This window comes from Melospiza melodia, chromosome 8 (assembly GCF_035770615.1).
Source record: "Melospiza melodia melodia isolate bMelMel2 chromosome 8, bMelMel2.pri, whole genome shotgun sequence".
NCBI lineage: Eukaryota > Metazoa > Chordata > Aves > Passeriformes > Passerellidae > Melospiza > Melospiza melodia.
This window is the reverse complement of record NC_086201.1, coordinates 33,272,046-33,297,953: the sequence shown is the minus strand read 5'-3', so window position 1 is coordinate 33,297,953 and position 25,908 is coordinate 33,272,046. Positions and strand designations below refer to the sequence as shown.

Sequence of the window (25,908 nt, the reverse complement as noted above, 5' to 3'; positions counted from 1 at the left end):
GCCAGCCTCACCTCACTGCAAAGAACCATCCCACAACCATCACCACAACCCCATGACCATCCTTCTGCCTTTTAAAAATTATTTCCCCCATCCTGTGTTTCTTTAAATGCCCACAGAACTTGAGCAAACCTTGACTGAAAGCATCAATATGAAGAATGATAAATATCGCACAGTTCATTAATCTGCTGGTTGGACACTCTTCTCTTAAAATGTGGAAGATTTGAGCTTGCATGTGCATCATTTGCCCCACACAGAGGCTGTGCAGATTTATGCTCAGGTTTTATGTCCCAGGTGACTCACACACTACAGGAAACTGATGCAGAGTTACAATAATGCTTCTGAAATCAAGGTACAGAACTTGCCAATGCTTACCACTGTGCAAGAATGGCCTGTTTAACCTATTTAGCATCAGGCTGGAAAACCTGCTTTACATCCAGAGCAAAGTTTCTGTGTGGACTGTTTCTTTATCCCTGCTGCAGAATTTGCTCAGTCTTCCTTGGATGTCAATTGTTTCCTCAAAGTAGATGGCAAAGAACTTTGAGAAATTCTTTTTAGGTAGTCTCACACATAATTTTAATAGTCAATTAAAACTTATTCTCATTTGGGTCCAAAGCAAGTAGCCTTGCCTGGAGAATTCTAACACTGAAGCCTTTTCTGCTGCTGTGCTTACAAACCAGCAACTTTTTATCGGTTTCCTCAGGAAGAGATTCATCAGCTTCCAGAAAAGCTGCAAGCCTGTGTGTTAGTAAGGCAAATGAAGCACTCACTGTGGTGCCTTAAGGGCTGGAACAGAGGCTAGACAGAGTTCAGAGGAATAAAGAGGGCATTTGTTGAAGAGCCTTCAAAGGCCACATCCTGGCACTACCAGAGCCACAGTCATGGCTCTGCCCGGATGGCTCCAAGATGGAAGCAAAAGAGAGCTTGGTCACAAGATCTCACATTTTTATAAGGTTTTGTCCATTAGCATAATGGAGTTAATTGTCCAATTAAAGCTTCAGCCCATGAAGTCCCATGCCTCTTGTTTTTCTCTCTTCAGTCCACGTTGTTTATGCTCTTGGGCCTGAGATTTGTATCAGTTGTCCTTGAGAAGGAATTGTTTTGTCTCCCTACTCTGTGACGTGAGCTTACCAACCCTTACTATGAAGCCCAGACCCACACACTAAAGCCATACAGAATCTGAAAAATATAAAATCTAAACCCTGAGGCATCAGCTGAACCCTGTGTGCCTTGTCCAGCCCTCCAGAAGAGCAGGGGCTCGTACCTCGGGGGTCGCTGAAGAGCGAGAACTCGGCGTCGATGGCGCTGCGGGGGAAGGAGGGCAGGCGCAGCAGGTCCTCCTGCAGCATGGACACGTGGGACTGCTTGTGGGCTGGAGGGATCTTCTGCGTCAGCGAGATCAGGAACAGCACCCGCCCCACCTCCTCCAGCTTGCGGGTGAACACCTGGCAGGGAAACAGAGACAAAGGTCTACGTCAGCGCAATCCAGAAACCTTTAAAACATCCGTGCACTTCAGCAAGTTCAGCTCTAGGGCTTGCTCTTGACAAGGTTTCTGCTGTTGACATGACTCCAAGGTGTTAGAAAGTCTTTTTTTCCCAGCCTCAAGACTGAGGAAGAAGACAGGATTCTTTGGCTCTCGTTCTCAAGGCTGTTTATTTTTTTTTTTAATCTATAACATTTTTTCCCTGACCTGCCAAGGTCTGTCTGGCAGGTCAGGTTGAGGCACACTGACCACCCTCAGTGGTCAGTGTGTTATCTTATTATACTAAAAACTACGTGTATTTGATTTACAATAATTTTTAAATACTTATTACTTATGTTAGACAGTTTGTCTCTACTCTAAATTAATCCAGAAGTGCTACTATCACTTAGAAGATGGAGGCTAAAAAGAAATAGGAAGAACGATAGGACATGCCAAAATTCTTCTATTTTGCTTCTTGAATCTTCATTCTAAAACTCCAAAATTCTACTTTTCTACATTGTGATAAATTCACTATTATTTTATTCAAACTCTTGTGGTTTGTAACTCTTTCTACAAAGTTGGTAAAAGTTTCTATTGGTTAAAATCAAAGGCACAGGTGGTTTTGACTCTGTGCTAAGGTTTTTGAGCTCTCTGTTAGGTTTTCAAGTCCTCCAGGGCAGCTAGAGGAATTTCTTGGGTTCTGACAGCTCTGATCCAAAGGATGCTGCACTCATGGCTCAGAGGATCATTGTGAAATTCACAGGGCTGGTGTTGCACCCTCCTGCTGGAATTTGTGTGCCACAGTTCTCCAGCCCAGGTCTCCAAGGTGGATTGTGTTTGTAAAAATGGATCTAACAACATTTTCAGTCTTCTGGAGGACCCCAAGTGGTTATGGAACAATTTCCAACTTTGCCGTGGGTTTTTCTGTAGATTAATGTAAGCCCCAAGGTGGTCAGAGAAACCAAACCCAAGCTGAAAGCCACATGTTTGTATTTCCTCTCTTCAAGGCCCTAGATTAAAGTCAACAAGAAGTTGGAATTGCTATCAACCTTCTGGGATAAGACATCTGGCCATGGAAAGTATATTTATAATTGCAAAAGAAAAGTACTCAATAAAACAAAGCAAGTATTTCTCCAAGTAAAAAAGTACTTTTTTTGCTCCTCAGTGGTGGTTGCTACACTGTTGCTTTCTTTTCTGAAGCTGGATGTTTTTCAGCAACATCTTGCATGACTACAGAGAAGCTAGCAAATGTGTGATACAAGTTTTTACCTTAGAAATATTTTGGGCTCTGAGTGCTCTAAATATAAAAATGTGGAAAGCAAAATAATGCCCTGACAAAAATGTGAAGCCCATTATAAGCATTTTTGGATCATGTAGAGTGTATTAAACTCATTTATTTGTAGGACACCTCCTAGAACCAGAGTAATTTCTGTCAGGGAAGCAACCAAGTTGATCCCAAGTAATTTCAGATTTCTATTGACTTTCTACTGACAGATGCAGCACATGAAATATTGTCCTATTCTGTGCCACACACATATGAGATGGCATTGACTTTCTTTTCCATTATTTTAGCTGCTAGTAGCTCTTAAGCAGCATTATAGCTGCCTTTTATAACCACTCATGATGGTATTTTCCTATTCTCAGTAAGAACACAATTACAATAGCTGATTTTTGGCTACAAAAACACAACTGTTAATACTAAATGCATAATATTTAAGCACATTCCTGCACATCCTTTTTTAAATTTTCTGCAAAATGATCCACCTAAAAGGAAACTGGCTGGACAGAGCTGGGGAGGGGGGAATTCACATCACACTCTAATCTTCCTTAATAATGTACAGAATATGTGGCCTCAAGGCAGATTTCACCCGGACTGCTACTTCTCCAGCAAAGCTTTTGATCTGCATGCAGCATGAGGAAAAGCCTTCAAAAGGGGGAAAAAATATTTTCAGGGTTTGTTTCTGGCTAGAGGTATGAGTTACCTGTTTCTGAATGAGCTCTTGACCCTTTTCTGGATGCATCTGCACCAGGTTGAGCTGGGGAGAAACTGACCTCCGGAAAGGATAAATATCACGGACATAGGTCTGCCAAGAAAGGGGAAAAAGTGTATTTTAAACAAATGTAATCACTATGGCATCACTCAACAGAATGGAAAAAAGGGCCCTTTAGCCCTTCCTGAAGGGAAGGCTTTCAGACAGTGTCAGGCATCATGAAAGAGCACAAACAGAAGAGAAATCTGATCTGTTCTAACAAAACTAGACATTCTTGTCTTCTGCCTCTCCCTCTTCTCTCAAATTCCAATCTTTTACCACACACAGCTAAAGATGTGATGCTCACAGGACAGAACTCTATTTATAGGCTGTTTTTCCTCCTTTAGATAACCCTGATGTTTAAAAAGAAGCAAGATGAAAAGTCACAGGGACTTGATCTTTGCCTCACCTTGTTGTAATGAATGAGATTCCAACGCTTATCCATTAAAAAATAATGAGAAGACTGAGTTTCAGGTATGTTAAAAAACTCCAAACACTCCTGAAAAGAAAGAAATCAAAATATCCTGTTACTTTTTAGTTGTTTTGTACAAATACCACAACATCCAAAAGAAGAATATCCATCTAATAATTTATAAAGGTACAAACATGCATGCCTCAATCAGACTGGCACACTGTTGGGGCTTTAATTATTTATTTCCTTTTTTAATCATTAAAGTATGTTTGTGATAATCAAAGTATGCTGACCTCACAATCCTGAAGACTGGTGTTAATTATCTTGATGTCTTGATATCACACATATTTGTCTGACTGGATGAGCCATATTGGCCTGGGTATTTATCAAGATTTAGTGATAGGTGTGTCCTGGGTTCTCTCCCAAATTTGCTCTGAACCAGGACAAGGTGGTATGCAGAGACACAGAAGTTCTGGCACTTCCAAACACTGGGATGTGATTCCCAGTAAAATTTAACACACTCAGTCAAACTGAAGCCTTTACAAATCTGTTTCCTATGTGGCTCAATTAAAACCACTCAGGAAATTTTTGGCAGAAAGCGACTGCATAGCTCCTGGCTACCAAAATATTGTTGTGGCTACCAAGCCATCATTTTCACTCTGATCTTGATCAATTTCTTGTCTCTAGTGCTGATAAACCCAAACATTTAAATGATTTGTGTATTGATCAAAGGTATACAGCAAATACCCAGCAAGCTGCAGTGTCTCCAAATGTAGCTGCATTTGTGAGGTTTGGGATTTCTGTGAGTTCAGAGCATCTCTAATATCCTTAAATGTGGGATCCTGTTTATTGCAACCAAGCTCCCCTCCCAGGGAGACAGACATCTCTGTGAGCAGAATTTCCCTCCCTGACTCTGAGACAGGATGATCAGGCAGAATGGATTGCTGGCATGCAGGTATGGCAGGTAAATTTAAGTTTGTCCAGCTCAAACACTGTCTCCTACCTTCAGCAGAGCCTCAAACTGTGTGTCCTCGTGGACTGGTAACTGTGTTGGGATGTCACACTCATTCTGTCCATGCACAACGAGGGTTTTCGTGCCTGGAGGAAGAAAAGTTGTTGCATTCTCCCTGGTTTCTTTAATTAACTCAATTTTAGGAGTCTGCCCATGGAGGAAGAGTGGTACTTGAAATTCATTCCTGGACAGGCAGACTAAGCCAGTCCTGTCTAGAACCATTAAGCAGTGTTAACATATTCTCCCACTTCCACAGTTTAATGAGAAATTGAGCTGTTCCTAAAAGGATGAGCTGACTTTAGCAGCAACTGTCAGCTCTGAGGAAGAAACATGCAAAAGGTCAAACCTGTTTATCAGCAAGATATCTCGAGCCTGAATGATCGAGTTTTACGATGATGCTTCTCCAGCCTTTCACAGCCCAACTGGCAAAAAGCTCTGGGTTGAAATACTGTTCTAATTCACTTTCTGTCTGCTTCTTTTAGAGCTCCTAAAACCTAAAGTGGTTTTCTGAATCTCAAGGAATCAGCAGTAGAATTTACTGACCGAATACTCAACTGAAGGAAAACTGCCTTAAAATATGCAGTCATTTGTAAAAGTGTTTTTTTTCTGATCCAGATCTGATGTATCTTATTTTTGGTAAACTGGGCCATAAAGTGAAGTAAATTTAAAGACTTATTTCTTATACCTGGCATTGAAGCCGTCACCAGCAGCTTCACTTCACACTGTTCCTTCTTCATGGTCTGTTTGAGATCCTTGAAGAAGAGTCCTTCAACATAACCCACCACTTCCCAAAGGAAGGTGAGAGTGGCAGAAATGGCATCCATGCCCCATTCACACGGAGTCCGTACAAAATACATGATCAAGCCCACCTGCAAGGAATGAGAAAGAGGAATATCAGGTTGTACACACTCTTTTAACTGTGCAGAGCATTAAACACAGAATATTCTGTAACACAGAATAACAGTATTGTTCTATCTTTCTTCATTCAGAGGGATAAACTCATTAAACCTTCATCTTGAAATTTTATATGCATTAAAGAACAATCTGCCTGTACTATTCTTCCTTTTTCTAGAGATCTTGAGGACTGGGGGCAAAATGTACTCCTGCCTTAAGCACCACTGCAGCTGAGGAGAAGTGAGAATGTCTGCAGTTATAGATTTCCTGTTCTTTATGCTCTGAAATGCTGCCAAGTAGACAACTCACAAACTTCAGAGGGCTCCCTGGAGAAGCATACATCTTGTCTGCAACACCACCTAACTACATTTGTCCACAGTCTTGAAAGAAGTTGCTAGATCTGCTCCAAGAGGACTGTCTATCAGCAAAGCACTTTCTGAACCCAAATTAAGTAAAATAATTAAAATTTTTTGGTGCTGGGACCCTTCTAATTGTCTTCAACTCATTGGCCAAGGTTCAGTTCAGAAATCCATGACAGGCTGCTTAGGGATTTAATGAAAATAGAAAGGTTCCTTTTCCTCTCCCCAGAAGGCCAGAAAGGCTGGTGGAAGCCTGGTGGCTTGCACGCACAAGCAGGAGCAAGTATGAGCTATATAAGAAAAACTGAGTGCATTTATTGCACACATGAAGGCAAAGGAGAGATTCTGGGCTGCACAGTGGGCCCACAAGCTACTCACCAAGTAGTTAAAGAGGATATGAGATGTCTGGGCAGGAAAGTCTCCAATGTTCAACAAAAGCTTCCTCAGCATATACATCAGCTCATCCTGGAAGAAAAGCAAAAGTTTTTTTCTTCCCATCATGCCTATGCCATGTTCCCTAAACAGCTGCTCAAAGCTTGGCTGGGAGCAAAATCTTTGCTTAGAGCTGATAAATCAGCTGTGTCCTGTTTACATCAGGGGACAAAGACTGAGGCCAAATGATGGCATGCTGCATTATAACAGCAAATGTTCTCTCTCCAGTGCTGTCCCTGGAGTGCTCCCCAGCCCTGAGGAGCTGTGTCCCTGTCCCTGTGGAGGGGCAGCTGTGTCCCTGTCCCTGGGAGGGTACCTGGCGATTGCTGATGGTGAGCTTCTCCAGGAAGTGCCGCAGAACTGTGGAGGGATCCTCAATCAAGCAGTTCCACAGGACCTGCTGGGCAACAGCACTGACTGGGAGAGAGAAAGGAGACCAGGTCAGAACTGTCTCTTGGAAGAGCCATGAACTGCTATACTTAAAAGAACCTCCCTAGTCCTCTTCCTTACTCTGCCATATTTTATACTGAACACCCAAGACACCATTTGGTGCACTGGAATTCCTGGTAACCAGTGCAGTGATCCCAGAAATAATAATCACAGGTAATTTGAACCTTCCCTAACCACGGGTGATATGACATGAAGCACTTCACAACTGTTAAGGAATGATAACGAAATAATTGATTGGATTCATAACTTGAGATGGAAAAAAACCCCAGCAACTGAGAGAAATAAATTCGTGTACTTGTTTTGTTCATGCAAATAAGTTCAATTTCATGGTGATTCATAGAATGATTTGATCTGGTGTTGGTGAACAGTATTAGATAGTCAGAGGGGAATTGTGTTCATGATCAACTCCCTCAAGTGCAATTAATTGCAATTTTCTGAAGGTCAACAACAACATAGAATTACTCATTATTTTGTTTTCAGTACTCAGCTCCTGATCACAAAATCACACATACATTGTTTAGAGGGCCGGCTACATACAGCTAAAACTGAATACAAAATGTAACAGGAAGTTAAATCCACAACTAGCTGACATGATGAGTGAGAGATGAACGAAGCAGAACAGCCCACCAAGCCCACCAGGTATTACCACTTTCAATAAAACAAATACAAGGAAATATACTATTAATTTACAAAGACCATTACATAGGCCATGACCAAAATGTTCAGGCTGTGTAGAGGTGACATTCTGCTTGTGATTGGAACACAAAAATATGAGTGGGCATAGATCTCCAGAGGTCTCCAGTCCAAGCCCTGCTTGGAGCAGGGCTGTCATGTACACTGGGTATATTAACCACAGCTATGACTAGCCAGGGTTTGATAACCCCTGTGCATGGAGAATCAACAGAAATTATGCACTTGGTGATTAACTTCCTTCATAATTTCTAAACTGAACTTCCCAAGTTGTAAACTCTAAGTCAGCGTTCTTCTAATTCTCTGTTTCCTTTGAATCACAGCAAACAAGCCCAGCTCCTAGAGTTCCTCCTCAAAGAACACTTGTGTTAGGCCTCTTACCATCCTTGTATCCCCTCACCAAAATTTTTCAGCTTCTCAATATTTCTTTTGGGCCTCTTACCATCCTTGTATCCCCCCACTAGATTTTTTTCAGCTTCTCAATATTTCTTTTTAATTAGGGGCTTTTTTAGGGTTCAGAACGGGCAAAATCCTCTCAATGCCAAACACAAATTATGCAGAAAATAAAAATGAAAAACCCTACAAAGATACATTTCTATTGCAAATCTACATTCAAAGTTTTGACACTGGTTCTGCCATCCTTGAGCAACAATGCCTTGAAGTTTAATGGAGGTCAATACCAGCTACTCCATCCTCCCGGACTTCTCCATCTTCCATCAGGTGGACAATGGGGAGCACTGCAGCACAGATGCACGCTGGAAACACAGCCTGGGGTGGCTGGGGCACGTGGTGGTTTGGGGTGTGCTCCGTGGTGTGCTCTTCATCTGGAGCAGTGAGAGGAAGAGGAGTCAGGGAATACACTGTGATACTGTCTGCACAAACATTTATGTTAGTGCCTGTACATGCAGAACAAAGATCAGAACACATTGCAAGCATGACAGGTTTGCAGCTATTTCAAAGTACAAATGAAGCCTCCAGCCAATTTCTTGATCAAGAATTTTCACTGTAAATACGTAATTTTTTAATTTACATTTCTTTTCTTGTAGGCAACCCAGTTCTTTTTGCTAAAATCTCTTTTTTTTCAGCTGGAGTGCTCCCTGTAGCACTACTCTCCAAGCAGAACATGAGAGCAAGAGGGGTAAATAAAATAACGAAGGGCAGTAACTTATTATAAAGAAGCTCAAGCTTGGGAATATATTTGGCAAAAAGGAACACCAGAGCTTTATGGGTCAACAGGAAAGGCTTCCAGTGAATGAATCCTAGGAGGGAATGCTGCAAAGTGAAGTCACCCACCTTCTGCACTGACTGCTGAGCGCACCGACCACACGGAGCCGCGGCGGAAGGAATAATTCCTGTGGGAGGTGCTGGAGGTGCAGGACGGGCTCACGGACAGGCGGCGGGAGGCCAGGTTGGCAACTTCTTCTACTGACAAACAGAACAGGCAATGTCAATCCAGATCCAGCCAGCAGGCTCCAAGGAAGCTTTTGAAGGACAGCAATTGCAACCCAATCAGAACGCTGAAAAATTGTCGGGTAATTGTGTAGAATGCACAATTTAAAAGCTGTCAAGATCAGCCAGAGAGGTTTTTTGCTCATGCTTTGGGAAACAGCAGAACATTGGTGCATAAGAATGTTCAGTGCTCTGGTGCATCACATTTTAATAGAGAAAACCCTGAAAAATCCCTGGAAACAGCCCTGGGGAAAAGTCCAATAAATCCCAGAAAAAAAGCTCTGGAAAAATCCTGGAAAAAACCCTATAAACCCCAGAAAAAAACTCTGGAAAAATCCTGGAAAACCTCTGGAAAAATCCTGGGAAAACCTCTGGAAGAACACAGGAAAAAACCCTGGAAAAGCCCCTGGAAAAACCTATTCATCCACTCCCTGTTAGCCCTCATTGTTGCTGGTGCTCAGTTTTTCTTAAAAATTGGGATTTCTGCTTGCAGATTACCCAGTGTATGCTTAGATCTCATCTACTCTCTACTCACCTAATGGCACACACTTTGGAATGCCTTTAAGGAAGTTTTTGTGCTCTGTTAGCCTGGGCCAGTAAAACTCCTCACCCACAGACAAAGCTTATTGTTACTTATGTCATGTTTGGCTGACTGAAAGTTTGGTACTGAGCTTGATCTGGTCTCCTGGGTTCCCCCAGTATTCACCACAAAGGTAGAAAACCCCAGAGGCAATTCAGTATATCCTAAGTTTCTTAGGACAGATACAGCTAAAGAGCAATTCCTCCCACACTTTAATTACTAAAGAATTGAAGTTAGGAAAGATGGATTCCATTCCTACTGTTGCATATTCTCTTGTGTTAAATCCTGCAAGAAACTGGGAGCTTTGAGATGTAAAATGCTGCCAAGTTCCACTGAAGTTGGGGCAGATGGGGTCAGTCTCTTTATCACCCAGTAAGAACTCAATATATCCAAGGTTTTGTCCCTTTTTTGGTACTAATTTTCAAATACACTTTTTCTCAATGACTTGGACTCGTCAACAAATGGACGTTGTTGGGAGCTTCCTAACACTAAAAATCAGTTTTCCTGGACATCACTGCCCTAAGCAGTGCTCTATAATTTTCAAACACACTTTTTCTCAATGACTTGGACTCTTCAACAACTGGATGTGGTTGAGACCTTCCCTAACACTAAAAATAAATTTTCCTGGACGTCGCTGCCCTGAGCAGCGCTCTGTGTTTGTGGGAAATGCTCTCAGGTTGCTGGAATGCAGTCCCTGGTCCCAGAGCACACCTTCCTCTTCCTGCTCAGAGCTTGGTGTACAGGATGGCTCGTAGCAGGCCTCCTGAGTGATGGGGATGGCAGTGATGAGGCTGGCTTCCCTGCCCAGGCGCTTCTTCTCTTCCTCCTGCTGCAGGTTCTTCAGGATATGCTCCGCTCGCTGGTGGGAACGGGACACAGCTCGGGCAGAAAAGGACTTCTGTTGGGAGCAAGAGAGAAGAAACACAGCCTGAAGCTGTCAGGTAAGGTGCACACAGATTTTCTGATAAAGGCTTAACCTCAGTGAGGTTCAGCAGCTCAGTTTCTAAATATAAATCAGACTGGTGCCAGCTAAACAGAGATTCACCAGGAGAATTATTGGAAATAAACCTACAATGAGATTTGGTGCAAACTCATCCCAGGAGACACCACAGGAACCAGTGCACACTAAATTGTCTCTCAGGCAGTTCTAGTGAAAAAATCTTCTCTTGGAGAGAGAGCAGCTGTGTGCTTCTAAGATCTAAGTCAGTGTCTCTTACAGGGATATGAGGTGCAGTGCAGTACCTCAGTGAACAAACAGAAAAGCTTGATGCCCATGTAGAAAATTCTGTGTCCTACACTGACTATACTAGATTTTTTTCCCAACAATCTCAGAGTTAATCCACATCTTTTGGCTTAATTTACCCCACACCTCTACAGAGAGGAATCGGTGCTTTCTCTCAGGATGTCTGCTTACCGACTGATCTTCATTGATAGGGTCCTGCACACTCCCACTGCACTGAGGGACCCAGGGAGGGTCAAACATTGGCACAGATGGCATCCCCAGCACAGGAGAAGGCAGAGTGAAGTTTATACTTGGAGGAGGAATCTAAACAAAACCATGAAAGACATCTTGTTACAGCAAACTATTGTCAGTATGGTTAATTGAACGTGAACACAAGGACCCAAGGCATAAATTAACTCTGCCAATTTTTCCCACCTCTGTATCTCACTGCACTGTAGCACCATGTATGACACTCATCTTCTCTCATATTTCCTGACCTGAGCTCCCATTTTATTCTTCCTCTTTTATACAGGACTTCTCCATATCACCTCCCCCACTAGTGAGACTTATACAATATTTTTTTTTTTTCCCTAAAAACAGAGTTTCAGGAAATTTCATGGCAGTCTGTCATGAAACATCTATCCCATAAGGTGAGCTGTAAATACCATCATTAAGCTTCATTAACTACCTTGAAGATCTGCTGTGCTCCCTCTTCCATCCTTGGCCACACTTGATATCTGAACCTCCAGAGTGTGTGAAATTTAAGGATGGCATTCAGTCTTTGCACTGTTTCTGGGTGATGGAATTCGGACATCAGCATGTCAGAAACAGCCTCTGGCACTTTCACAGCACACAGCAGGAACATGGCAGCTGCAGGGAGAGAACAGCTGATCACCTGTGTTTCTCAATAATATATTTATTTTGCAAAGAAAATCTGCAGGTGTAAAAACCCACACCAAAAGAAACCCCACAAATAGGATCACCAATGTACCACGCCTAGAGGAAACTGTATCGTGCTTCATGAAACCAAGCACGTGTCATTCCACCTTTTGGAGCCACACAGCATTACAGTTGAAGCTTGCAAATTCTTCTGGAAAACCTGCTTTTTAAAACAGAGTACCCCTTTGATCTTCTCAGCTGTGACTTGTTCAAAATAAGAACATCTCTTGAATTAAAAGGACTAATTGAGTTCGGCTTTCAAAGGTTCCACTTCCAAGTGATTTCTGTGTTACTTAATCAAGGCTGATTTAACAGAAACTCTGCCTTTAACAGAAGCTCTGGAACAGGAGACAGAGCCCCAGTAGAAGTCACCTGGATATTTTCATGCATAAACCAGTTTTTATTTCAGTGGGCTCCATGCAATGATCCCAGTCTGTCTCCAAGAGAAAACAGAGCGAGACAAAGGACGAAGCAAAGCAGCATGATGGCAGCTGAGGCAGGACACTTCTCCTACCACAGGAAAGTTTATCTGGCCTTTCCACCACCTGGTGCACATCTCTGGACAGCCTTCCCCACCTCCATGAAGAATTGAGGTGACTCAGGCCAGACAAAGGTCAAGCAGTGAGTTATCCGTGGTGCCACAAATGAAACTCCAAATAAACAACTGAGTGTAAAACCAGGTGGGAGGAAATAAGCTACAAATTCCTGAGAGACAGCTTTACAATCTATAAAAGCTACACAAAATTCTACAGAGACAGAAGTCTCCTACACACTCCCTGAAATGTACAGGGGATATTCTCCATCTTCTCCTGCAAGGTCAGATGTGACTCCGCAGACACTTTCCCTGGGAATTGAGAGGAAAGATTCCATGTGTACCCCATCACCAGTACATTGGATTTTAAGCTGTACTGTTTCTTTGCTAGCTGTAACATAGGTACCTCTGTTGTGCACTGTGTGTTCTCTACTAGTAGCTCTTTTTGTTTTATTCCTGTGTAGCAAATAGTCTGCTTAAAAGCTTATGTATGTTAATTTTGTGTCTATTAAATAAATAATTTATTCTATAATGAACCAAATCAGCCATTATTAAATAATTTGAGAGTGAGAGTGGGTTTTGGGGTGCTGGCCGCCCCAACAAAGCTACTGCCTGCTGCCAGAGGCCTGGGCAAAAGGCAGGGACTTACCTAAGCTCCCATCTCTATTTATAATAGTTGCTTCAATGGATCATATTTGAATATAAAGAGACATTAATTAAAGTACAGACTGATGGAGGCCAGTGAATGCAGATGGTGTCAGAGGGGCACTGCAGGAGGCAGAATCAGAGGGATTCCTGTTGCTCTGGGAGCTCAGTGGTGTCAGAGAATCCATGGCTTCCTTGACCAGCAGCTCCCTGCAGAGCACTGAAGATAATCTCTCTAGATTTGGTGGCTGCTCCTCCACAGTAGCAAGAAGACATTTGCCAATGTTTTCTTCAATGCTTATTCAGCAGGTGCCAGGCCCCAGAGCAGTGTTTGTGGGGTTAGTCTCTGATTGCCTGGGCTCCTGGTGCTGCTCAAAATCTGTGGGGACCCTCAGAGAGTTCCTTCTGCTCTCTGATCTCCTCAGACTATAACAAGTCTTAGTAGGACACATGTAAAAGGGTGAGTTCATTCTGAGGCAACCAAGAACAGAAACAGAGCCTTGGGAGAGGTCAGCAGATGGTGCTGCAGTACATGAACAAGGCATTCTTTTTATCCGCCTTCTGTTTTTTTCTTTTTATCCAGTTTCTGTATAGCAGCACTGGCTTTGACCTCAATGAATGCAATTTATGTTTGGGCTGTATTCACCTTCTTCTAAAAAAAGCTACTACAAACCCTCAAATGGATTTTAGTCCTCCCTTCAAGAAAGGGAGAAGAAGGAAGATGTATTTCAGAGGCTGCTTTGGAGCAGCAGCCAGATAGCACTCCTCATCCCATTCCCTGTAACCCATGCGGATTTTTTATTAGAAGCACAGAATCATTAAGGTTGAAAAGGACCTCTAAGATCATATAGTTTAAAAAGTATCCAAAATTATTCCTTTAGAAAGGGACTTGAAGCAGAGAAAGGAGTACTGCATCAGGCAGATTATTTCTTCATCTGAATCCATTAAATAAATATCCTATATATCATATAGGCCCCTCATTCTTCCTGCTGTCCTAACAGCATCTGTTACACATAAATATCTCACTTCAGGGACCAGAATTGTGCATTTAAGTGCTGTGTTCTAGGTAACTGTACATCATACTTTACAGTAGCATTAATACTTTGAATTGCTAAGGAAATATTTCTTCTGACATATCCTGTTTATTTTTTCACAGCTGGTCATTAGGTCAGTCATCTTTTGGCCACGGGATAAACTCTGAACCTAGATAATTTCCATGGGAGAAGATCCAAGCTCAAAGTGGAAAAATTCTTATTACTACTTTGCAACGACATATATGATGGTAATAAATTTCATGCCAGGTGCAAAATTTCAAAGTCCTGCTTTCACAAGTATATGATGTCCTAATATCTCTCTTAAAGATGCCTCTCAACTATGTGTCATCAGCAATCATCTGTGTACTTTAAAACTAAGTGGAAATGGAAAATTAGATATTTAGTACAATAACAGTACTTAATGAGCAATGCTGCTGTCTCCAAGCAACATGGGAATTTTCCATACAGCTTGACAGGAGCTATGACAGTTTCACTCTCATTCCCTGTGTCACTTTTGGTATGAGCTTTCAATTGGTACTAATACTTTAGGTTTTAGCTTTTATATTTTTCAGATTCTGTGCTGCTTTAGTGTGTGAGCTCCATGTTAGGGGATGGTGAGCTCTCTTCACAGAGTAGGGAGACAAAACAATTCCTGCTCTAGCTGGGGACTAAGGACAGCTGATACAGATTTCAGGCCCAAGAGCATAAACAATGTGGACTGAAGAGAGAAAAACAAGAAGGGTGGGACTTCATGGGCTAAAGCTATAACTGGACAATTAACTCCAATATGCAAATGGACCAGAACTTATAAAAGTGAGAGACCCCATGACCGAGTGTCTATTTTGTGACCATTTGGGTTCAACTTAGGTGCAGCCCTGGCTGGGCTCTTGTGCTGCCCAAGGTGGATCCATTGAGGCCTTTTAATAAATCCCTACTTTATTCTTTATTTCCATCTAGCCTCTGTTCCAGGTCAGCCTTCTCAAGGCATCAGTACTAACATTTCCATGAGGCAACATACAGAATGCTTCAGTAGACTCTGGACAGCCTGAATCACAGTGTTTCCTCTGCCTACAAACCCAATTGAACACAAATACTAATTTTAATATTCTCCAAACATCCACCACATGCAGGGCCCCAGAGAGAGTGCCCTCCTGATCCTTCTGACCACCTCTTTTCCACAGAGCACACAAAGGTCTATGAAAACCAAGAAACGTGTGGTGCCATTCAGGTTCCTCCACTGCAGAACTGCCAAGTGCTGTGAGTTGTGCCGCCACAGCAGCCACCCTGAGGGTGTGGCTGTCTCACCTGCTGCCCCAGCCATGTGCTCGTCCACGCTGAGCAGGAGCTCCCAGGCTGCTGGCTGGATGTCCCCGTACATCTCCTCGGTGAGGATGGGAGCCGCCTTGATCAGCAGCGACAGAGGGGCAGGGGACAGGCTCATCACCTGCAACAAACCAAGCCACGCCTCAGGGCTGAGCAAACTATCCACAGGGGAGAACACACTCAGTGATTTTACTCTGGTTTTGGTCTGCAAATTACCCACCAATAACTTCTAAGTTCAACTGTTTCAGAAAATGCTCCATAGAAGGGACGTGGCCTTCAGCTTATACTGAAAGGACAGTGTTTCCAAATTAGAGTTTTTTGCTTGTCCCTCACATCATCAAAACACCAAAAACGAGGACAGAAGGAAAGCCAAACTCTCCCAAAGTGGTGCACAACCAGCAATACAGGTCCATTAAACTCTCACTAAGAACAGGCTGTTGCTTCTTCAGGAACTTTGAACAAGTAAGAAGAAAGAAAACAAATACTGTAAACTGACAGGCTGCAGTTAAACATACCTGTGAATTCTTTGTTTTTTTTTAATCCTCAGCTCTGGTGCATATGGCACTATGGAAAGCCAGAGATGCAGATTGTGGTTTAATGGTAAATATTTAAAGGATTCTTTGACCATGTTTCCTTAAGAAGTTTAAATTTAGTACTACTCAGACTGGGAAAAGATGTAGAGCTGAACTGATTGATATTCAGGAACAGCTCTTCACATGGGCTTAGAGATCCATATTTATTTTCCCTCTTGTTGCATTTTAACATGGCACCTATATATCTGCCTCACTAACTAGCATATGGTCTAATCAATACCTGATTCCTGATGTATTTTAGCATTCCAGAGTCCTTCTTCCCTTCCAAGTTGATATCAATCACTCTCTTTTTAAGAGAAGGAGTTCTCAAGCATGACTTGTCTGAGCACTGGAAGGAAATAAAAACAAAGCGGAGTTCACTTTTATATTGCTCAAAATGTGGAAAAGGAGATTATGTACAAGAGGAATTTCCATATACTAGAAACCATCTGGTACCAGAGCTGTAGCACAAAGCCTTCTTCTTTGCTGGCAACAGGCCTAGTATCAGTGGGACAACACATTTCATCCAATTTTCTTCTATTTTTAACAATGCCTTTCCCAATAAAATCTTAAGGCAGAAGTCAGTAAACCAAATGAACAATTTTAATGTTCTCTGTGTAATCTTCACTGGTGGCACACCCATGTATTTAGTTAAGTAGGTTATAGGCAAAAAGTCTACAGGTTCTCTCTAAAAGATTACCAATGGAAGTGTTCAGTGTACAGAATGATTCCTCTCACGGAATCATAGAATTACTGATGTGGGAAAAGACCTCTAAAGTCAAACCAATAATCTAATGCTGCCAAGTCCACCACTAAATCATGTCCCCAAGTGCCACATCCTTGCTTTTTTTTAAGTCCTCCAGGGATGGTGACTCCACTGCCTCACTGGGCAGCCTGTGCCAGGGCTGGACAAACCAATCAGAGAAGAAATTTTTTGCTAATATTCGATCTAAACCTTCCCTGGTGTAACTCAAATGGCCCTGAGCCATTTCCTCTCAGTCTTGTCCTTGTTTCCTTGGAGCAAAGTTCAACATCTGTAGTGAGAGTCCTATGTATTGGATAGGTGGGTCCTGTTGCTCTGGATGAGCTACAGCTGTGGGGTCCTTGGTTGGGTAGCAGCTGTAGCTCATGAAGGCCACTGGGATAAAAGGGGGTGGGTCGAGAGCCCAGAAGGAGCCCCTGTGAAGCCATGAGGAACTGCACAGCAGAGAGGAACTGCATGGTAGAAAACCAGCTAGAAGGTGTGGACTTTAAGAATATTGTAACAAGGGTATGGGACTCCAGAAATATGAAATACAATAAGATATCAACAACAATTGGTGACCCCGATGTGATAGAGGTATGTAGCCTGAAGAGCTGTGGAAGATAACTAGCAGCCTGAAGAGCTGTGGAAGATTGTGTGTATTGTACTTGTGTGGTGTACGAGGCCTTTAAGTCTTGGGATAAAACATGTATTGTAAAGGGAATGAATATGTTGTACTTGAACATCTATATTGTATTTGAATACATCTGTTAGTAATAGAAAAAGGGGGAAATGTAGTGAGAGTCCTATGTATTGGATAGGTGGGTCCTGTTGCTCTGGATGAGCTACAGCTGTGGGGTCCTTGGTTGGGCAGCAGCTGTAGCTCATGAAGGCCACTGGGATAAAAGGGGGTGGGTTGAGAGCCCAGAAGGAGCCCCTGTGAAGCCATGAGGAACTGCACAGCAGAGAGGAGCTGCATGGTAGAAAACCAGCTAGAAGGTATGGACTTTAAGAATATCGTAACAAGAGTATGGGACTCCAGAAATATAAAATACAATAAGATATCAACAACAAACATCCACCTGGCTGCACCCTCCTGTCAGTTTTGGAGACTGAGGAAGTCCCCTTGAGCCTCCTTTTCTCCAGGCTGAGCTCCCCCAACTCCCTCAGCTACTCCTGGTGCTCCTGCCCCTTCCTCCTCTCCATTCCCTTCTCTGGACACACTTCCATGTCCTTCTTGGACTATGAAAAAAGCAAAGATTGTCAGTTTCTCTCTGGAAGTGAGGTCTGTGCAAACACCCTGCACGTGTCTGTAGGAGACCTCACTGCCTCTCAAATTCTTTTTTCCTGCTGTTTCTTAAATGCTTTGATGGTTTGATGTATGATGAAATGCCTATCTCTGTCGTGCAATTCAAAGCTAGAGATGAAACAAGCCAAAGAAATGCACACTTCTTTTGCTGCCTTTCATGAAACACACCAGCCACTCATCTCTTGCCTGCCTTCTGCAGAGGAAATGACTGCTTCTCTTTCTAAACAACTCGTGCTTTTCTGTGCTAGAGGAAAAATGTGGGGTTTTCAGGATAGCAGAAACATTAGATTCTGATTCACCTGCTCTGTGCTTTATTCCATGAAAATACCCCTCAATTTCCTAACTTGACAGGAAACAAACAATCTCCTGGTTGGTGAAAAAAGCATAATTAATTTTTCCCCTTCATATGCCACTGCCAGCCTCTTTACCCAGCTGAAAGCTTCGTGACAGTTCCATGAACACTTTTGTTTTCAGTGTTACTGCCAAGCAGTTGAATGGCTCTGCCATTACAATTATTCAGGATAACTGTAGTCTGCCTGCTGTGGTTTAACTGTTGACACAATTCAGTTGGTGTCTGGGTGGGCACTTTCCTGAAAGCAGAAATGTATTTCCACTGAAGTTAAAAGTACACTTTTACATATAAAAAGGCACAAAGTTGTCTGAATACCCTGCTGAAAGGGTCATTAAAAGGAGACAAACATTAAAGATCAATGTGTACAGTTCTTGGAACAGCTGAGAGCTCAGACCTAAAAGAAAGAAACTACATAAGATTTTACAAGAATTTCAAGAGTGATTATTACCAATAGACAAGAAAAAACATGAACAAAGAGAGACAGAATCCACAGGGTAGTAAGTAGAGGCCACAAAATAGCATTAAAAGTGAAGTCAGGTTGTAAGCTTTTGAAATGACCTTATCAGCAACTAAGACTCATCCCAGTCAATAGAGATGACATTCCTTACATAATGCTGAATGATTTAATTCAACATTAATGACTTAAACCCTGAATGCTGAATTTTTTTACAGCAAAGCCAAGCTTAGGAAAACCTGTATCCATTTTGTCATGAAAGAGCTGTATGAGTACATCACGCAGTTTGCAAAGGCAACCATGACATGTCTGCACCAACCCTAAAACATACTGCTTTTTCCATTTACTCACTTCCTTCTGCTTTTTGCCTCTTGCCACGTTGTTCAGGGTGCTGTTTTCCCTCAGGGAGTCCACTGTGTCCCCATAGAGCAGTTTGATGGCGCGGACAAGGCGGGCGCAGGAGCGGCTGTGGTGCAGGTAGCAGTGGGGGTGACAGTAGTCAATGTGTGTGCAGATGAAACTTTGCTGGTTGCACAACAGGATCATAACCTGGAAATTAAAGCATAAACAGTTACCTACAGAAAACGGAGCTGCACAGGCAGGGATTGGGACGGGCAAGCCAGCTTTTTCTCAGCCTAGCTAGGGAGGTGTGAAGCTCAACGCAGGTTTAAAAAGGTATTTATCTGTGTAGGTCTTCATACTGACAAAAGGTTTGCAAACTAGCTGGGCATGGCTAAAGAAACATTAGTGCTAACAAAGAAAAGGAACAGAGCTGCTATAGATGTGTATGTTTGGCTAGTGGCAAGGTTAAGGGTGAGGAAAACAGCATACTCTCAGTTTGTATCACCACTCTGATATGAGAGCTTGGACTGGAAACCATCAACCACCCAATTGTTAATAAAGCTGCAAACCCACCATGCTTGGGGTTAGTTTCCTTCAAGGGGTGCAGAGGGAAATATCTCAGGATGCTCTCAGGTAGAAATAAGCTGTGTCAGATGCTCTGCATGTCATTGGGCAGACCCATCCAGCCCAGCTCTATGGGAGCTGGCTCAGTTGCTATTTCTACTAGTGTTGCCATATGGCAGCAAGGAGTAGTAAAACTTAGCTAGAAATCAGGTAAATATTTTGGAATTTAGCTATTCTGAGCCCAGCTGCAGAAACACTGGTATTAGTCTCTAAGCTACTTAATTGAAGATAGCCCTGGCAAGTCTACACTTGAGTGACCATTCTCTGGTGTAACTCAGATGGTTTCCTGCCAGAGGAGCAAAGCTCAGCCCAGCAGCTCTTTGTACATTGATCTTCACATTACACACAAACCCAGCCTCTTATTAGCACTGAGGAAAACACACAGACATCTCCAAGCCATTCACACTGCAGGTCTTAAGAGGCCTTTATGAATCTTTGTGTTCCCCCCCACAGTCCAGTGCAGAAGTACCCAGAACTACCAGAAGGAAGCTATCCCAATTTTTCATCCACTGTGTCTATGTCTGTGCAGCTGCAGTCTGACGGCTCTCTCTCCAGGCTGCCACATCCTTCTCAACCTTAAAATACTGAAACTTCTAAAAATGACAGGAGCTTAACCTAAAACAAATCTATGTAATGTTTGTGGGATTCCTGTGTTTGCCTCCTTGTTCTGGCCTCCTATCATTTTGGGGTCAGTCAAGAATAACTCAATATTTTTATCAATGTGCAAATCGTACAGCAGCAGCGTAGAGCTTCTACCAGCCTCTGGTCCACTGTTATAAATTGCTGTAATTTAAGAGTAGTGAGGACACCAGGCTCCCTAAAGGACATGTAAAGGAAATGCTGATGCCTTCACAGCAGCAACTGGAACCAGTGATCCTTTGGAGTTGTTTGCTTGTGGCAACTAAGTAAAGCAGGCTTTTGTTTTGCTTGTAGTTTTAGTTTTAGTGACCGTTCCTCCTTTCTAACAAATGGAAAAAAATAGCATTGTCATGTAATATTGGTACTTGTGTGTCATTAACTGTATCAGGTGATTTTTCAAATTTTCCTTTCTCCTGTGCAAGGTTATCTCATGTAAAGTGAGACAAACATCTCAAGTTTCTTTCAGAATTCATGAGTTCATGCAGCTTCCCACACTGAGCAAGGACACCATGATGTATCTAAAGCTTCTAACTAGGGAAATTCCCTTATCCACTAGTAATGCAGCCTCTAATACAAACACATATGTCCAACACTTTAGTACACATATGTACTCACTTTAGTACACTGGAATTTCCAAATGAGGTGTAACCATTACCAAGAGCATTGGAGTACTAAAGAAAGCAGGGTAGTCCAGGGATTGAGGTACTAGATTGGAAGACATGGCATTCAAGTTCCCTGCCCTGCCAGCCTCATCTGAAAAAGAAAACTATCAAAAACTTTTTCTGACATCAAACTATTAGATTAAGCCTGTTTTTGCCCACACGCCATAGGAATGGGGCAGCTCTGTGAAATACCCAGGGAAAAAAATGAAGACATCAAGTCAGTATTGAAAAATGAAGATATCAAGTCAGATATCAAGCTGCCATTCCCAAAGGCAACTCAGAAGTCAAAGAGTGTCTGTGCTCACACAGGACACCATCAATCATGGCACAGCAATGCAGACTTGCCCAATTGACTTCTGGCAAGTCTAAATCACAGAGATTTAAGTCTAGGGCACAGAGATTGCCCAAAGGGATGCCTTAGACCCTGCATGGCCAAACCATATCTGCACTGTTGTACCCCTGTCTGCTGCTGGACAGAGTCAAGACTACACAAACTACCTCATATCCTGGAGATCTGGTACATCACCTCAGGCCTTGTCTGTATTTGGAATTAGCCCCTGTTCAACAAGGCCCTGTTGGCTTACACAGGCAGTTTCTAAAATGCCACTTCCCAGAAGCCCAGCTCACACTGTAGCCCATTGTGTTGCTCTCCCTGAAACACACACTACTGGCCATGCTGGAGATAAGGTACTGAGCTAATTTATTTTTCAGCTGAGGCAGCATGGCTGTCCCTGCACACCTAGGGAGAAAACAAATCAAATATATGACCTAGAGAGAAGGAGGTTTAATTCCATTTCAGAAATGGCAAACACAATCCCCAAAGGTCGCAGCTTGCTTACACCTGAGATCCTTTATGCTATATGGGAAAAGCACAAACTGTGATCTGTTTTTTGCCAGACCAAGGTGTTCTTAGTTGAAAATGCCATCCTTGGGAGCACTTCTGGCAGCTTGTACTTACGTGCAGCCAGGACATGTTCCGGTGATAGTTCTCCTCCATGCCCGTGCTGCTCAGTACCTCGGGTTCGATGCTGGGCTCGCTCGCGCTCCAAGGGCTCCCTTCTTCAAAAGAAAAATACCCAAAAGGTTGTTGTTTTTACTGCTCCCTGTGTGCTTTAAGACTAGGGACAGCACTTGTAAGCCAGGCCAGCCTTGTGGGAACAGATGAGAGTACACAGAGTGTGTCACACTGGAAAGACTGCATCGGGACATCCCTCCCCAGTCCTCTGCTGGCTTGACACTTACAAGAACTATTTGGACTTGACCCATGGGCCATCTTGTCAGTAGCAAACATCTGTCCCTCCGTTTTTATTTTTTTTTTCTTTAATGGAAGGGAAATGGATAATCCAAAACCATCATGAACAAATTCTTTGCACCATTCAGATGCTGCAAATGGTTGGTTTAGTGATCTGCATTGACTGGGCTCTGTGGTTAAAAAAGTCAACAAAAATCCAACCAGAAGTGGCACCCAACTGGAAATGCCAACAGGAAAATCCCTGCTAATTGCCCATAGAAACTGCTAATGCCATGGGGATGAAAGGGGAAAAAAATCCTGATTCTTGAACACTAGAACACTTCAGACCTCAGCCAAGGGAGAGATTTCCCTGAGAATTTCACTGACCCCTGTGTTTCCCCTAACCACTTCACACCCTATGGGCCTCCTATAAAACTAATACTAATGATATTAGGACTTGGCTGGAAATTACTTTTAGTTTACCCTTTTTCTCTTCTTTAAGTGAACTGTGACTCGTCAAAGTTTACAGAATTGACAATCCCACTCTCCGTGTTCTCCTACTGAAGCATCTTTTGGGCAACATAAAAATGACCATTAAACTTGGGAGGTTATTCCAGCTCTAAATGTATCCACAGCTTTTGGTTAACACCAATCGTGAAGGGAAGCCCTTTAATTCAACTGTGATGGAGATTTCACAAAGTAGGATGCACATCTTGTTCCCATTAGATAAATTTACAGACATCCATCTTTTAAATACTAAAGAAAGCACCTGTAAACCACAAAAATAAATCTATATGCCAGTATGTAGAAATATAGTGTGCAGCATGTGAATGTTAATGCTCTGCATATATGAATACATGTTTTACATGTCACCAGACATGCTTATGACATCATATCTCACACAGAATATGAAGTACATGCCTAAATACATATGTGTTTATATATAAATATATACACACATATAGCCAATCTGTTGCTATGGACAATAAAATATCATATATACATATCACCTCATGTATTCATGATATCCTGTGATTTAGGGGGGTGTGTGTATGTGCAGATACACAGGTGCATGTGCTCCCCTACAGACAGCAAGCGTTCAGCTGGCAGGCCAGCATTCTAAGAGCTCATGCTTTAACACAGTTCTGAGCTGACAAGCTGTGCATGGAGCTGACACTGCACCCAGGATTTGTACCGTGCTCCTCCCAGGCCCTGGCCCAGGCAGTCCCTGAAGAGAGCTCCAGATTTTTCCTAGCCTGCAGAGGTGGGGATCTCTCTCATCATTTCTAGCTCTGCTGGGATCACATCAAGAGAATTTTATCCTTCCTGCTGTCCCCTCCCTTTCCGCCCACTCATCTAAGTTACCTATATCAGTGACAGTGTCCCTGCTGTGGGACAGCTGCAGCTCCTCATTCTCAGACTCTGAGTCCTGCCGTGATAACTTGGTGCTCTTTAGGCTGCCGGCCCGGCGAATGCTGGAAAGGGAACCCCCCTTCTTCACCCGGAAACTGCGGGTTCCTTTAATCTGGAGCAAGCGGGAGCCTCCTATCCTGATCTTCCTGCTGGGAACTGTATTGAAAGAATAAAAGAGGACTTTTTTCCCCTTAATTTTTCCCCATTTAAAAAAGAAAGAGATGCTGGCCCTCCCCGCCCTCCCAGCCCTTTGCTGCCAGCCTGTATTTGCAGCGTCTTCTGCCAGGGAATCAGAGTGGGGTCAGAGGCTCCCTCCAAAGCCAACGCCAATGCAGCTCGATCACTCGGGGAGCAAAGATGCTTCACAAAAATGTGGTCAACACCTCAAATCCTGGAGATCTGGTACATCACCTCAGGCCTTGTCTGTATTTGGAATTAGCCCTTGTTCAACCACCAGCAAGTGGAGTCATCTGCACTAACAGAAACCCAAAGCGTGGACAAGAAAATCCTACAATTTACACCAAACTGAATCAATTCCTGTCAGGAAGCAGGATCTGCCCAATGGATGTGAATTGTAGTTTTCTTTGCCAGTCCTTAGAGTTTACATTAGTGCAGCATCACCTCTTGCTATGGACAGCTGGCTGAATCCCAAGCATGAACAAGGCACCTTGGACAAACCTATTTTCCCATGGGCCTGGGCTCTGTAAACCTCCCTGAGCTCTGCAGTAGGATCAATGATTTATTTATACAAGAGGGGAGTCTGCTCCATGAGGCTAGCACTCAAGGCTTCTCTGAAGTGAGGTTTGCATAAATCCGTGTCTCTGCATGTTACTCTTCATCATTAGAATGCTTTAGAGGAAACAGAAGCACGTAGATCTTCTCCTTCAGACAAATCAGCAGCTTTCAGGCATTAACAACATCCATTGACACTCTGCATTTTTGATGAGCACAGACATGGAATGGTTCAATGTTTAAAGCACCAACTGTTTGCACTTTCATTCTCCTCCCAGTTCAAAGGCAGTACATGGCAGTATGTCAGTCCAAATGTTGCAACACTCAGTCATTTTACGGCAGGTCTAACCAGGCAAGGCCACGTGTGATCAATTACCTTTGGTGTGTGGTTGGGAACCAACAGCACAGAGCTTTTAGGATACTATGGGTAAGCAAAAGATTTAAATGGAATTGGATTTTGGTTTCAGGATAAAGCAAACACACCTTTACTCCTGAGATTGCCCCCAGCTCCTCCAGAATGGAATTCCCACTCCCATTTGCAGTGGCTAGCATCCTGGTCAAAGGCAGCTGGATATTTTGGGAGCTATCCCTCAGTCCTCACAAATCAGTTGGCAAAGCACTGCTGGGTGACCCAAGAATCTCCCTCCAAGTGCCCATGCTAAGTTCCTCAGCAATCGCTTCTGCTTGAACAATGTTCACATCAGCTCCACGAATCCCAGACTGCTTCAGCACATGTAACTGCATTTCATGAGCTCTGCAGAATCCCATTTTGGCACCCAAAGAGCACTTGTGATCATCTGAGAGCCTGCATCTACCTAGCTGTGGAGTCTGCATTTCAGACCTACCTGGAGCAGATTCTATACAGTAAACCCGTGGCTTTGGGGGAGCTGCTAAGCCATGCCTGGGGGGAGCAATGAGAGCAAAGTTTTTAACACTCAAGAGAAATGAAGGGGAAACAGATTAGCACTCATCAAAGAGTTTGAGATAAAGAAACCCCTCACTGCAGGCAAGCAAAACTTAGTTACATTCACACAACAACGTTTTCTTATCTAGGAAAGTGTAGATTATGAAAGATGCCTCTGTAGTGTTTGGCCCAGGTGGATTCCCAGAAGAATATGCTGTGGCCAAAGAGAAGAACATAATTATTGTAATTTTAAAATATAACATTACCTTGCATTTATTAAGCTTCTAAAATACTGGAATTACATTTTTGCTAAAGTATATTAGGATTCAACCTTCCTACCATAGTCAATTTCTCCATGTCTAAAATCATTAAAGAGGCAACTTTAGTAAAGGAAAACAGCTTAGGGAAAAGGGAAAATGGAAAGAAAACTCAAAACTCCAGGAAAATGTACTTTAATGGAGAAAAGGGT

General features: G+C 42.9%; 1 protein-coding gene across 12 annotated transcripts in view; it reads right to left on the bottom strand.

The window, feature by feature from the left end:
* The window catches only part of UNC80 (unc-80 homolog, NALCN channel complex subunit), a 127,141-nt gene that overhangs the window by 43,603 nt on the left and 57,630 nt on the right, over positions 1-25,908 (bottom strand). For 6 of the 12 annotated variants that reach the window (XM_063162619.1, XM_063162624.1, XM_063162626.1 and 3 more), the window contains exons 27-43: positions 23,756-23,959; positions 22,118-22,218; positions 19,244-19,441; positions 16,277-16,384; positions 15,446-15,584; positions 11,679-11,860; positions 11,183-11,314; positions 10,480-10,666; positions 9,033-9,164; positions 8,420-8,563; positions 6,916-7,016; positions 6,546-6,632; positions 5,600-5,783; positions 4,906-5,000; positions 3,900-3,989; positions 3,443-3,544; positions 1,262-1,442 (exon numbers count right to left, since the gene is read on the bottom strand). In XM_063162619.1, coding sequence (XP_063018689.1) covers positions 1,262-1,442; positions 3,443-3,544; positions 3,900-3,989; positions 4,906-5,000; positions 5,600-5,783; positions 6,546-6,632; positions 6,916-7,016; positions 8,420-8,563; positions 9,033-9,164; positions 10,480-10,666; positions 11,183-11,314; positions 11,679-11,860; positions 15,446-15,584; positions 16,277-16,384; positions 19,244-19,441; positions 22,118-22,218; positions 23,756-23,959 — 2,367 coding nt within the window. The remainder of the gene's footprint in view (positions 1-1,261; positions 1,443-3,442; positions 3,545-3,899; positions 3,990-4,905; positions 5,001-5,599; positions 5,784-6,545; positions 6,633-6,915; positions 7,017-8,419; positions 8,564-9,032; positions 9,165-10,479; positions 10,667-11,182; positions 11,315-11,678; positions 11,861-15,445; positions 15,585-16,276; positions 16,385-19,243; positions 19,442-22,117; positions 22,219-23,755; positions 23,960-25,908) is intronic. The other 6 variants (XM_063162629.1, XM_063162630.1, XM_063162631.1 and 3 more) reach the window with 3 other exon arrangements.